The sequence below is a fragment of the Phacochoerus africanus genome, chromosome 4 (genome assembly GCF_016906955.1).
Source record: "Phacochoerus africanus isolate WHEZ1 chromosome 4, ROS_Pafr_v1, whole genome shotgun sequence".
NCBI classification, from domain to species: domain Eukaryota; kingdom Metazoa; phylum Chordata; class Mammalia; order Artiodactyla; family Suidae; genus Phacochoerus; species Phacochoerus africanus.
In genome coordinates, this window is record NC_062547.1 from 1,502,794 (window position 1) to 1,514,397 (window position 11,604).

The 11,604-nt window shown below is 68.3% G+C and overlaps 2 protein-coding genes across 3 annotated transcripts; both read right to left on the reverse strand.

The window, feature by feature from the left end:
• Nucleotides 1-386: 386 nt before the first annotated feature.
• INS (insulin) lies at nt 387-1,341 on the reverse strand. The gene is made up of 3 exons (XM_047774962.1): nt 1,294-1,341; nt 930-1,132; nt 387-537 (listed from the first exon to the last, which is right to left on the reverse strand). Exons 2-3 carry the CDS (start codon nt 1,114-1,116, stop codon nt 398-400), a joined length of 327 nt encoding a protein of 108 aa, XP_047630918.1. The 5' UTR covers nt 1,117-1,132; nt 1,294-1,341; the 3' UTR covers nt 387-397.
• A 1,977-nt stretch (nt 1,342-3,318) lies between these two features.
• On the reverse strand, nt 3,319-9,529 carry TH (tyrosine hydroxylase). Of its 2 annotated transcripts, XM_047774078.1 has the most exons (13): nt 9,429-9,529; nt 8,001-8,213; nt 7,168-7,342; nt 6,835-6,923; nt 6,516-6,583; nt 6,174-6,224; nt 5,748-5,893; nt 5,516-5,651; nt 5,358-5,427; nt 4,868-4,924; nt 4,562-4,657; nt 4,287-4,420; nt 3,319-3,479 (listed from the first exon to the last, which is right to left on the reverse strand). In XM_047774078.1, exons 1-13 carry the CDS (start codon nt 9,516-9,518, stop codon nt 3,320-3,322), a joined length of 1,485 nt encoding a protein of 494 aa, XP_047630034.1. In that variant the 5' UTR covers nt 9,519-9,529; the 3' UTR covers nt 3,319. The 2 variants fall into 2 exon arrangements, with proteins under 2 accessions (XP_047630034.1, XP_047630035.1); XM_047774079.1 differs by lacking the exons at nt 5,516-5,651; nt 5,748-5,893 and having other exon boundaries at nt 9,429-9,520.
• Nucleotides 9,530-11,604: the final 2,075 nt, after the last annotated feature.

An 11,604-nucleotide genomic window follows, 5' to 3' on the forward strand; every position in this document is an offset into this window, starting at 1 on the left:
GCCAGCCCAAGAAGCCCCTGGGCTATTTTGTGTGCCCAAGAGCAGTCTGGGTGGGTGCCCTGTGACCCTCAGAGTGACCCTGTGCAGCAGTGGGCACCCAGGAGGGGGTGTCTGGAGCCCTGAAAACCAGAGCTCGCCACATTGAAGGGCACTGCCCTGGGCCCTGGGCCCCCGGTGCCCATGTGCCTGTGGGCACCCGATGCATGTGGAGGAAGCTTAGAGCAGCCGATGTGGCGAGAGCAGAGAGGGGTCTCAGGCAGGCCCCCCACGGCCTTCTGGCCCCTCCCCCACCAGGGCCCCCGCCCCAGGCCACACAGACCACAGGACTCGGCCGGGCTCATTCAGGACTTTATTGGGTTTGGAGGCGCGGGGAGCAGCAGGCGCCCTCGGGGGCGGCCTAGTTGCAGTAGTTCTCCAGCTGGTAGAGGGAACAGATGCTGGTGCAGCACTGCTCCACGATGCCACGCTTCTGCGGGGGCCCCTCCAGCGCCAGGGCCTGCAGGCCGCCCAGGCCTCCGCCCAGCTCCACGGCACCCGCTGCGGGGAGAGCCGGTCACACAGAGACGGCCACCCCCCACCCCGCCCACCCTGGGGTGGGAGCCGCAGCAGCCGCCGGTCCTGGGCCTCCCGCCGCCTGCCCAGCACGGGGCCCCCTCCCAGGGTGATGGGGCGTCTCCCACGGGCATGTGGGCCGGCGGACGGGACACCACGGCCGTGTCACTCGGAGACCAGCGGCACCCGGGCCTTGACTCAGTAAGAGTCCTCCCTGGAGCTGCCTCGGGAGGAGGGGAGGGAAGGGGGGCTTCTTGAGCAGGACTGGGGCGCGGGAGGGGTGTCTCTGGGCTCAGCTCCCAGGGAGTTGGTCACTTCCACCAATTTCCTCCTTAAAAACTCCCCCTGACTGCTCCCAGGACGCCCCCTCGGCTCACCCTGTGGGTCCTCCGCCTCCCGACGGGCCTTGGGCGTGTAGAAGAAGCCGCGCTCCCCGCACACCAGGTACAGCGCCTCCACCAGGTGGGAGCCGCACAGGTGCTGGTTCACGAAGGCCTGGGCCGGGGCGGGCGCCCAGAGGGCCAGCAGGGCCAGCAGGGGCAGGAGGCGCGTCCACAGGGCCATGGCGGGGGACGAGGACCTGGGGGACGGGCGGGGTTGAGGCCAGCCAGGGGCACCTGCAGCCGCCACCAGCCTCACCCCCCAAGGGCTCCAAGAGAGGAGCCCACGTCCTCCTGCCGAGATGCCCTGGCCCCAGCAGGACAGCCCAGACCCAGCTGACGGGAGCCCAGGGGGACAGACCTGCTTGCCGGCGGCCTGGGAACGCAGCTGGTCCCAGAGGGCTGGGGGTGGCTGGGCCCGGCCGGCTTTATAGCGCCTGCCCCCCCCGGCGCCCGGCCCCTGAGGGCCTCCAGGTGGGTGGCAGATGGCTGGGGGCTGAGGTGGCACTTTCTGGATCATTTCCCTGCTGCCAGGTCTGCGGGAGCACCTCCGTGGGTCATCAGCACCTCTGGGGGCCTCGAGGTCATTAGAGTCTTAACGAGCGGCCTGAGGGCCAGGCTGTCCCCACCGGCTGGGAACAAAGGCCGAGCCCGCCCGGGCTGGGGCTGCATCTTCCACGTCATAGCCCAGGGAGTGGGGGCGCGAGAGGACACCTGCCCGCAGACCCCGGTCCATCCCTGAGGCCCCAGAGATGCTCCGAGGCCGTGGGGGGTGGGGGCTGCTCCCGGCCCCATAAGCGCCCCCGCCCCCAGCACGGCAGCCTGCTGAGACCCCGGGGTGCTGCAGGGGGCGGGGGGCGCTGAACTCAGGGACCCGCAGGGTGGCCCCTGCTTCTCATCTCCAATGGCGGGAGTGGGGGGGGGGCACAGGACTCCTGGGTGTGGCCCCACCACCTCCCCCCCAGGTACCGCTCAGCGCCCCTGCCTCCTGGAGCCCCTGCCCCTCCGTGCTGCTGACCCCTTTCAGACCGGGCCCCACGACGCACTGCTTCCCTTCGCTGTCCCATGGGCGGGGGTGACCCTGGGGTACCCCCCCGCCCCGGGACAGGCCCCTGTGGGGAGGCCCCACCCCACGCGGAGGAAGGAGCTGGGCCCTGGCTTCCCAGGACAGCAGGGGGTCCCGAGGCCCGTCTGCAGCCAGGAAAGATCCGGGGGCCTCTATGAGAGGGCTGGATGAGGGCAGAGCCCAGGGCCCAGGGGCTGGAGGGGAGGAGGCCGGCCGTCAGCCCTTCCCCGGGGCCTCCAACCTTTGGAAACAGCCTCATTTGTGGCCTCACAGGCTGAAAGGGCACAGATCCAGGGTGGGGGGTTGGGAAGGAAGGGTTTGCTCAGGAGGGTCTTGACGGATGAGTAGGAGTTTTCCAAGACCGACATCCTAAGAGCCTAGAGTCAGGGCTCTGGAGGTAGGAGGGGGAGGAGGGGGGCACCCAGGGAGGGAGCAGGGCCTGGAAGATAGGCTGGTGCTTACATCCTGCAGGAAGGAAAGGGCCGACCGCCTCCCGGTGAGCCCAGGGTGCCCTCCGCAAGGCCCAGGGCAGGGTGGGAAGGGCACCCCCAGGGCTGGGCCAGCCTGGGAGATGCTGGGGGCACCAAGACCCAGAGAGGTGACCTGGGAGCCAGCTCAGCTGAACTCTCTCTGTCAGCACACATTTGGGGATCCTTCCCGGGGGGCTCTGGGGGTGGGGGAATGGGGGTCAGAGGCAGCTGTCACCTGCCTGTCCTACCTGCTCTCACAGGCTGGCCCTGGAGCCCTGGCCTCCTCCTAGGGGCACATCAGGTTTTGGGGGAGGCCCAGCCCACCGTCCCACCTCCAAGACCACAGCTGGGAGCCTGCCCCCCAAGCCTAGACCTAGTGGGGCTCCTGCCGGCCAGGCCCCCACCTCCATGCTGCCACCCACCAAGGTGGAATAGCGCAGCCAGGACATCCAGCTTCTGGAGCTGCCTGAGGCTCCGCACAGGCTGGTACCCTAGGGAGCAGGTCACCCAGGGCCGCCTGGCGAGGCCTGCGGGGGGGGGGGGGGGGTAGGGTGGGCAGCAAAGGAACCTCTGAGCTGGGCCGGGCGGGGTCGGTGAGGGCCCGGGGCCGCGGGCTGTGTGCGTGGCCCCTGAGCCCCGTGCAGACGCAGACCCTGGGTGGGTTCTCGGAGGGTTTCTTTGTTTTATTGAGATTGCAAATGGGCAGCGGGCAGAAGCAGCACAAAGACATCTGCAGGCAGAGCTGGGAAGCGGCAGGGGTGGCAGGGCACCCTCCAGCAGGGGGGTCACAGGCGGGCTCTTGGGGTGCCCTGGGAGGGCAGGGGCAGGGCCATGGGGTGGCGCCCCCATGCCTAGCCGATGGCGCTCAGCGCGTGGGCGAGGGCATGCAGCTCGTCCTGGACGCCCTCCAGGGAGCGCCGGATGGCGTGGGGGCTGTCCAGCACGTCGACGGCCAGCGTGTACGGGTCGAACTTCACCGAGAAGGGGCGCTGGATGCGGGAGGCGTAGCTCCTGGGGAGGGAGCAGCCCGGCCCCTCAGTCGCCCAGCGGGGACTCGGGGGCACGGGGGCCTCTTGGGACAGGGTCTGCGGCTCTGGCCGGGGCTCCTCCGTCATGTCAGGCTCGGAGCGCCCGGGGCTTTTCTGAGCCACCTGGCTCTCCTTCTGTCCGCCCACCCAGATAAGACGGGGGCTGAAGCCCCCCCCACTCCAAGGGCTGGGGGGTGTTTACAGTGGGAGGGATGGGCCTTTTCTGGGAGAGCCTCTGCCAGGTACTCCACCACTCCTGCTCCTTCCTAAGGCCCAGCTCAGCCAGGCCTCCTCCTCCAGGAAGGCCTCCAGACTGTGTGCCCTGGAGAGGCCGTTGTGTGCCTGTCCCTAAGCTTGTGTGTGAGAGCCACCCCCCCCCACACACACACACACCTGGGGCCTCAGTTTCCCCTGTGACAACAGGAGCCTGGCTGGATAGGAGGCGCCTCCTGAGGGTGAACGGGTGGGTGTGTCATCTCTGCCTTCCTTCCCTGGGGAGTGCTGGCCAGCGCACCCCCGCCCCGCCCCCAGCTGCTCGGAGGGGAGGAGGCTGGGAAGGACCCTGCACCCCCTCTTACAAAGTCAGACTTCACCCCTAAAAGCCTGGCCTCGGCCTGGCCTCGACCGGGCCCCAGCCCTGCAGGTCTCCCCTCCTCAGGCTTTCTGGGGTTCCGGCTGTGGGAGGGGGTTGTGACGGTGGGGTCCGCAGCAGCTCCCTCTGCTGGGAAATGGGTTCGCAGGCGGGGCTGCTGGCTGGATCCTCCAGTCTGGGGGCCCCGGCCCCGCCCACCTGAGCTTGTTCTTGGCGTCACTGAAACTCTCAGACACGAAGTAGACGGGCTGGTAGGTCTGGTCCTGGTAGGGCTGCACGGCCGCCGCGTCGGGGTCGAAGGCCCGGATCTCGGGCTCCTCGGACAGGGAGTGCTGGCAGGAGGCCAGCGGTCTCAGGGACCCGAGGGAAGGGAGCCCCGTGTCCTGATTCCCTGGTGGCCCTGGCTGTGCACCCACGTCCCCCAGCAAGGGTGCCCCCAGGGCCCAGGCACAGGTGTGTGGGGGCGGCCTCACCAGGAGCTCCCCATAGGAGGACAGCAGCCCAGCCCCGTAGGCCTTCACCTCGCCGTTCTGTTTGCAGAGCCCAAACTCCACCGTGAACCAGTACAGCTGGTGGGGACAGGCAGCAAGGGGGCTCAGGGACGGCTGGGGCCCGCACCGCTGCCCCTGCTGCCCGTGGCCCAGGCACCGCCCACTCAGGCGGAGCCGATCCAGGCTCCCGGGCGGTCACAGTGTGAGGACGACACCCCTTGGACAGGAGGGCCTGGCTGGAACCCAGGGCCCCGCAGGGGGAGAAACCCACCGTGGAGAGAAACCCACCGTGGACAGCTTCTCAATTTCCTCGTCCGAGACCCCCAGGGATGCGAGGCCAATGTCCTGCGGAGGAGGAGTGGGGGAGAGGCTCAGCCCATTGCCACCGCCGCTGGGGCAGCTTGTGAGTGGCAGCTGGGGTGTCCGCAGCCCCTGCAGGGGTCTCCTGCGAGCACACTGCCGGACCCATCCAGGGCCCCCAGCGCCTCCGCAGTTCCTGGGAGCGCCAGCAGGTGGCAGCACGAGCTGTGGGAATCGGCCCCTAGCGGGTCCCTGGGCTCCACCACGTGACCCTTGGGAAAGGATTTCTTCTAAGGCTCTCTTCTTCCCAGAGCGGGTCTGAGTACCCCCCTCCCCATCCCCGGAGCGGCCCGCCCCGCCCGCCCGCCCCTGTATTCCAGGATGATGCAGTCTCCCTGAAGCCCCAGCAGGAAAGGCGGGCAGCCCCCCAACCCCGGCCCCTCCCCGGCCCCCAGCTCCGGAGGCCTGGGGCACACACCTGCGAGAACTGGGCGAAGGTCCGGTCGGCCAGCATGGGCACATGCCCCAGCAGCTCATGACAGCAGTCCCTGGGTGGGGGGGCGAGAGCGGAGGGGGCTGGGCAGGGGGGGCAGCCTGACCCCGCGCCCTCCCCCGTGGCCTGGGTTGGGCACTCACGGCTCGGGGGAGTGCATGGGCGAGGAGGCGTGGCGGATGTACTGGGTGCACTGGAACACGCGGAAGGCCAGGCTGGCCAGGAAGTCCCGGGCGGACAGCAGGCCGGCCACGGGCCGCAGCTGGAAGCCAGTCCGCTCTGCAGGGGCCACAGGTGGTCAGGGCGCCGGGGCGGGGGGGGTACCCCGCTGGCCACCCCGAGGCCGTCCCGCCCTGCCCTCCCGCTGGGCCGCACCCTTCAGGAAGCGGGAGACATCCTCCAGCTGGGGGATGCTGTCCTCCCGGTACCCGCAGAATCGCTCCAGCAGCTCGAAAGCCTCCAGGTGCTCCCGGCAGGCGTGGGTGGCGTAGAGGCCTCTCAGGGTGGTATAAACCTCCTTCCTGTGGGCAAGGGGCTCAGGCCGGCCGGGCACCCCCCCCAACCCCGCTCCAGAGCCCTCCTCGTGGGTGCCAGTCTCTGCCCCCTGCAGGCCTTGGGCAGCCTCACACACTCGGGCTGCTTCGGGGGGTTCCGGGGGCCGGGGGGGGGGGCCCTCAGGAAGCCCCTCCTCCACCCGGACTTTGTCCTGCTAGAGGCCACCACGCTCCACGCGGGAATTCTGAGGTCTTCCTGTCCCTCCCCCGCTCCCCGCCCCTCCCAGCCGCTGTCACAGGGCCTCACCAGGTGGCAATCTCCTCGGCTGTGTACTCCACGCGGGGAATAGGGTCACCTCTGAGGAGGGGACAGCTGTCAGTCCCGGGCCCCTCAGGGAGCACGTGTGGGAGCCACAGGAGGGGCCGGGGCCAAATGCTCCGCCAGCTGTGTGGCTTCAGCAAGATGCTTAACCACCCTGTGCCCCAGCTTCCTCAGCTGTGATTTGGGGACCCAGAGTCGGTGACCATGGTGGCAGTGGAGGTGGTGGCGTTGGTGACAAAGACAACCTCCCTTCCCTGCACCCCCAGGTCTGGCGTGAGGCCCAGGCTGCGGTCTGGGCCCCCAGGCTGAGGCCCTGGAGGGACTTACTGCCTGTACTGGAAGGCGATCTGGGCAATCAGCTTCCTGCGCTGGCGGTACACCTGGTCCGAGAAGCCCTGGTGGCGGCGGGGACGCCATTGGAGGCTGCCCTGCCTGGCCGCCCTGCCCGCCCAGCCCAGACGCGGCCCGTGTCGTCGGCGGGGGCCCTGGGGGTGGCACCCAGCCAGGCCTCTCTGTTCCACCAGGAGCCACACAGCAGGCCGACATCCGTCCCAACCCGGGGTTCACGCCCAGTCCCGGCCCTGAGTGTGGGGACACCCCTGGGGATGGGAGACGTGGCAGCGGGGGGGGGGAGGCATCGGCTCACCGGATGGTCCAGGTCCAGCTCAGGATCGAACTTGGTGACCAGGTGGTGGCACTTGTCCAGCTCAGAAACTTTCCTTGGGAACCAGAGGACTTCCCAGAGGACGGCAGGTGGAAGGGCCAGAGTGGGTGCTGGGCCTACGGGGAGGATGGCCCCGAGAGCAGCCCCGCCCGGGGTGGGAGGAGCAGGAGGGGACCCGGGACACAGACGAGGGGGAGGAAGGGTGGGGGAGGGCGGGGCCGCATCCAAGGTCCCCTGGGGCCCCTGCAGGACCCTCTGCACTCCCAAGTCTCAAGGGCCTGTGGTCACAGTCAAGGGCAGAGGGACCAGCCTCACCCTTGTTCTCCCCGGCGCCACGCACATCTTCGGCCACCCGGCGCACGGAGCTGAGCAGGCCGGGCAGGGCGGCGCTGGGCACCTCGCAGCGCACAAAGTACTCCAGGTGCGGGCCCCCCGCCCGCGGCTTCTGGGCCGGCCGGGTCTCCAGGTGGTGGATTTGGGCCTCAAATGTCTTAGGGAGCAAAAGCCAGCAGAGTTGGGGGGAGAGATGGACAGACAGACACGGGGGGCAGGGGACAGGCGCGGAGGGAGGGAGCTGGGAAGCTGCCTGGGTCACAGCCCACACTGTCCCCCAGCTCCTGCAGCCAGCACCTCACATGACTGCTGCAGACTCGGGGTGAAGCCCGCTGCCCTGGCAGGTTCCCACTTGGACACCGGGTTTGGTCTCGTTTGTCTCACAGCAGCTGTCACAGGGTCCCCAGGCCCAGCGTTCTGGGTGGGGCCTTCTGTATGTCCCTTTGCCGCCTCCTTGCCCAGTGGCCTCATAGGGCCCACTAGCCTCCCCCAGGGCTGGGGCTGGGGCTCTGATGCCACTGTGGCGAGGTCGGGGGGCCTGGACCCCTTCAGTGACCCTGAGCGCGGGGCCTGGCAGGAAGGCTCTGCCCCACTGCCAGCTCCATCACCAGCAAGGTGGGGAGCACAGGTCCCCCTAGGCCCTCGGCCGTCAAGGAGCTCAAGAGGCCGCAGCTGCCACATCGTTCGGGCACCTGTGCCCAGAGCCAGTGCCTCAGTCCCAGGGCCTGGGCTCAGGGAGCTCCCAGCAACAGGATGGGGGGCGGCTGTGGGACCCCCTCCCCTCAAGGTCCCGGGAGCCCTGGCCGCCCCCTCACCTCGAATGCCTTCAGGGCCCGGGACAGCGAGGGGGGCTTGGTGGCCCTCAGGGTGAAGAGCAGGTTCAGCAGGGCCTTCCCGTCCCGCTCGGCAAGGGCCCCCACCTCCAGGGCCTCCCCGGGCTCGGACGCTGCAGCCGCGGCCTCCGCCTTCTCCCGTTCCTTGCGGGCGTCTTGGATGAGGCTCTGCCGCCTCCCGACAAAGCGCGGGGACTGTGGGGACAGATGCCCAGCTGTCCTGCCCTCGGTCTGGCCCGCAGGACCCAGACTCTGCTCCAGCCTCACCTGCTGGGCGCCTTGGGGCAGGGGCATGAGGGAAGATGCCATGTGGCCTGTGTCCTGGGCCCCGGCTGCTGGGTTAGGTGACAGGAGGGACAGGAGAGGGTGTCTCTGACCTGCCTCAGCTGGCCCTGGGTGGGCAGGGCCAGGGGACTTGGCGTCCTGCGGTCTGGGAGGAAGCTGCCCACCCTGGTCCTAGGGACCCCACTCCAGCCCCACTGAGTGACGCCCCCCCGTGGTCCCACCGCCAACCCTGCCTCACACCACAGGGGCTGTGGCCACACCTTGTCCACAGCCTATCCCTGAGACCACGAGCCCCCGGGCTCAGCCCCCTCCTCACCCCTGGACCGAGGAGAAGCCCCCACCTGGGCTCAGCTCTTGGAGCTCAACTTCCAGGAAGGTTCTGGTGCCCTCGGGTCTTAGAACATGGTGGGGAGGGGGATGCTGGTGGGGGCACAAGCCCTCCCCACATTTCGCACTCGACCCGGGTGGGGTGGGGACAGAGCCACGGGCCTCCGTGGTGGGGGGACCTCGCTGGGAGACCACGGGGTGGGGGCTCTGTCCCCACAGCAGGTGCCCTGAGACGGTGCCTGCAAATTAAATTTCTGGAACCCAAAGCACGTTTTCATTAAAGCTCTATAAACAAAAGCCGTTTTCAACGGGCAGGGAGCTGACTGTTCCGAGCCCTCCCAGCGGACTCGACGACCTCTTCCAGGCCAAGGAGCCCCCGTGGTCCACTCTCACCGAGGGGCAGGCCCGGTGGGTCTTCCCAACACAGCCCCCCTTGAACTCAGGCCTCCTGAGTGGCAGGTCATGCCTTGGGGGCTGTCCTGGGTGGGCAGGGAGGCCCAGGGTTACTGGGCAGGTGGGTGGATGGGTGAACAGGCAGGTGGGTGGATGAAATAGCCCTGGAGCCCAGACCCCCCATCAGCTCAGCAGAACTGTCGCCCCCGCAGCCCTGCTCGCCCTGCATTCCCAGCAGGAGCTGCCGCAGGCCTGCGACCCTATCACACACACACACTGGGTCCAGCACGACCCATCCGCAGAGATTCGAACACCCAGGGACACTCCAAGCCTGGGCCCAGGGTGTCCAAGTGGACCGTGGGGTTCTGGGTCGTTCTCGCCCGCGGGCATCAGCTGCCCTCTTACCATGATGGCCTCGGCCTGCTTGGCGTCCAGCTCGGAGACGGCCCTGCGGAAGCCCTTGGCCTGCGGCGGGGCAGCGCTGGGGGTGGGCATGGTGTGGCGAGGTCCGGTCCCGGCTCGTCTACACAGCCCTCTGCCAGGCGGCCTTTTATAGGCTGAGCTGACGTCAAAGCCCCCCTGGGTCCCCCACCTCCCACCTCCCACCTCCTCCGCGTCCCTCTCCTGCCGCTGCCGCCTGAGGGAGGCGGGGTGGGCGAGGAGCAGGAGGCGCGGGAGAAAGGGCTCTGTCCCATTAAATCTAATTGCATCTCCTGTCGCAGGCACCCAGGCAGGCGGCCGGCCCTCCGTCTGAATCATCGCGGCTCCGGCGGGCGTGCTGTGCCCTCGCCCCCAGCCCATGCCCACGCAGGGTGATGGGGGTACATGGAAAGCTGGTGTCTGGGCGCAAAGCCCCGAACGTTGGTGGCGGTTGGTCCAGAAATCCAGACTCAGCCCTCAGAGGTCGGGAGACAGTTGGCTTTTCCAGAAGATTCTCCACTTCACCACATCTCCCGGCAGGGTCCCGAGGCGGGTTTCCACCACACGCCCTCAGCGGGAGTGCTATCGCCGCTGCCCCTCAGGCCCCTGGGCCCCGAACCCCAGGTGCGTGCAGCGGGGCCCAGCATGTTCCCGAAGGGCCCGTCCCCAGCGTGGAGGAGGATGGCGGGTGCCGGGGACAGGGGCGTCCCTGACAGGTGTCCCGCCGCCTCCTGCGTGGCCATCCTCCCTCCCAAGACCTCTGACCACCTCCGCCTTGGGCGTCGTTGCCGTGGGGACGGGACCCTCTCTGAGCACCGAGGGACAGTCTCTGTGCGCCCACGCCTCCTCAGGTGGCCCCTGGGACACGGGGCTTCCGGGACCTGGGACAACCCCAGCCCAGAGCTTCTCTTGAGCGCCCTCTGATGGCACCTGCCCCTGGGCATGGCCCGGCGGTGTGAAGAGAGGAAGGGCCGCGTGGAGGTAGCCATGGAGGTGGGCTTTCTCGTGTCCGGCAGCCCAGAGCCACGTACTGGCCACGGCAGGAGGCCTTCCCCACCTGCACAGGTCCACCTCGGCTGCCCACCGTGTTATCTCAAGGAAGCGCCCACTCTTTATCACGGTGGCCAGTCACCCCTCTTCTCCCAGACCTTCCCCCAAAGTCGTCTCACCATAGCACTCTCTTGCTCCATAACATTCAATGGCTCCCCAAGGCCCCCTGGAAGCAGCCTGAGGGATCCCCCCTCACCTCCCTCTGCTGGTCTCACCCCTGACTATTCCTATTTCCTGCTCTGGGAGGGTTTGGGGCTCCATGACACCCAGTTTGAAATACCATTCCTCAGTCCCTTCTCCTGGCGAGCTCCTATTCATCCCACAGAACCAGCTCGCTTACCTTGCACTCTGCAATGCCCACCCTGTCTTGCCCCTGATATTAACCGCCCCCTCCTCCACTCTCCTGGCTTTCCTCCCCTCTGCAAACTCCCTGAGGACAGGAACCTGCTGGTTTTGGCCATGGCCTGTCTCATCTCCTGGACTCTGGGGTCCTGGAGAACCTGTCTCAGTGGCCCCTGCCCCCAGGGCCTGGCCCGGGAAGCACCACAGGGCTGTCTGCCCCACATGGCACTCAAAGGATCTGCCAGAGACCCCAGAGCTGGGCTCTGCCTTCCCGGGCTGACACGGAGGGCTGTGGCTTCCACCACCCCAGGCCACGGCCAGCCTGCCCAGAGGTGGCCCTGCCTCCACGCCCAACATCAGGTCTGCTGCAGCCCTGGACGGCCCCCTGTCCCCCGGAAGCCCCCGGGGTTCTCTTGCGTCCCCTCTGGGGAACCCTCGGTAATGTGGCCCAGCCGTGCGGTGGCCGGATCATTTGCTCAGGGGGGCCCAGGGCAGGGGGGTGACACATCCGCTAAGTACCGCATATGCACAGGATATGGATTGGGTGTGGATTTAACCTTTTGGCAAATGTCTCTGCCGGTACAAATATTGTTTCTAATCCTCTGCCTCCCTGAGCCGGTGAGTCTGCCCGGGAGCTGCGGGGAGCTGGCTTGCTGAACCTGCCCTGGCCCCCACCCCCAAGGGAGCCCCCGGCCAGTGCTGAGGGCAGGAAGCTTGGGCACAGGCTGCAGAGGCCAGCACTGGCCTCAGTCACCTGATCCTGTGTCCC

Coding starts and splice junctions, on each gene's coding strand:
- INS (XM_047774962.1), bottom strand. CDS start 1,116: ATGGCCCTGTGGACGCGCCTCCTGCCCCTGCTGGCCCTGCTGGCCCTC. Junction 538..929: donor GGAGGCGGAGGACCCACAGG/GTGAGCCGAGGG, acceptor CTCTCCCCGCAG/CGGGTGCCGTGGAGCTGGGC.
- TH (XM_047774078.1), bottom strand. CDS start 9,518: ATGCCCACCCCCAGCGCTGCCCCGCCGCAGGCCAAGGGCTTCCGCAGG. Junction 6,924..7,167: donor TGGCGCCGGGGAGAACAAGG/GTGAGGCTGGTC, acceptor TCCTCTGGGAAG/TCCTCTGGTTCCCAAGGAAA. Junction 4,658..4,867: donor AAATTGAGAAGCTGTCCACG/GTGGGTTTCTCT, acceptor TGTCCCCACCAG/CTGTACTGGTTCACGGTGGA.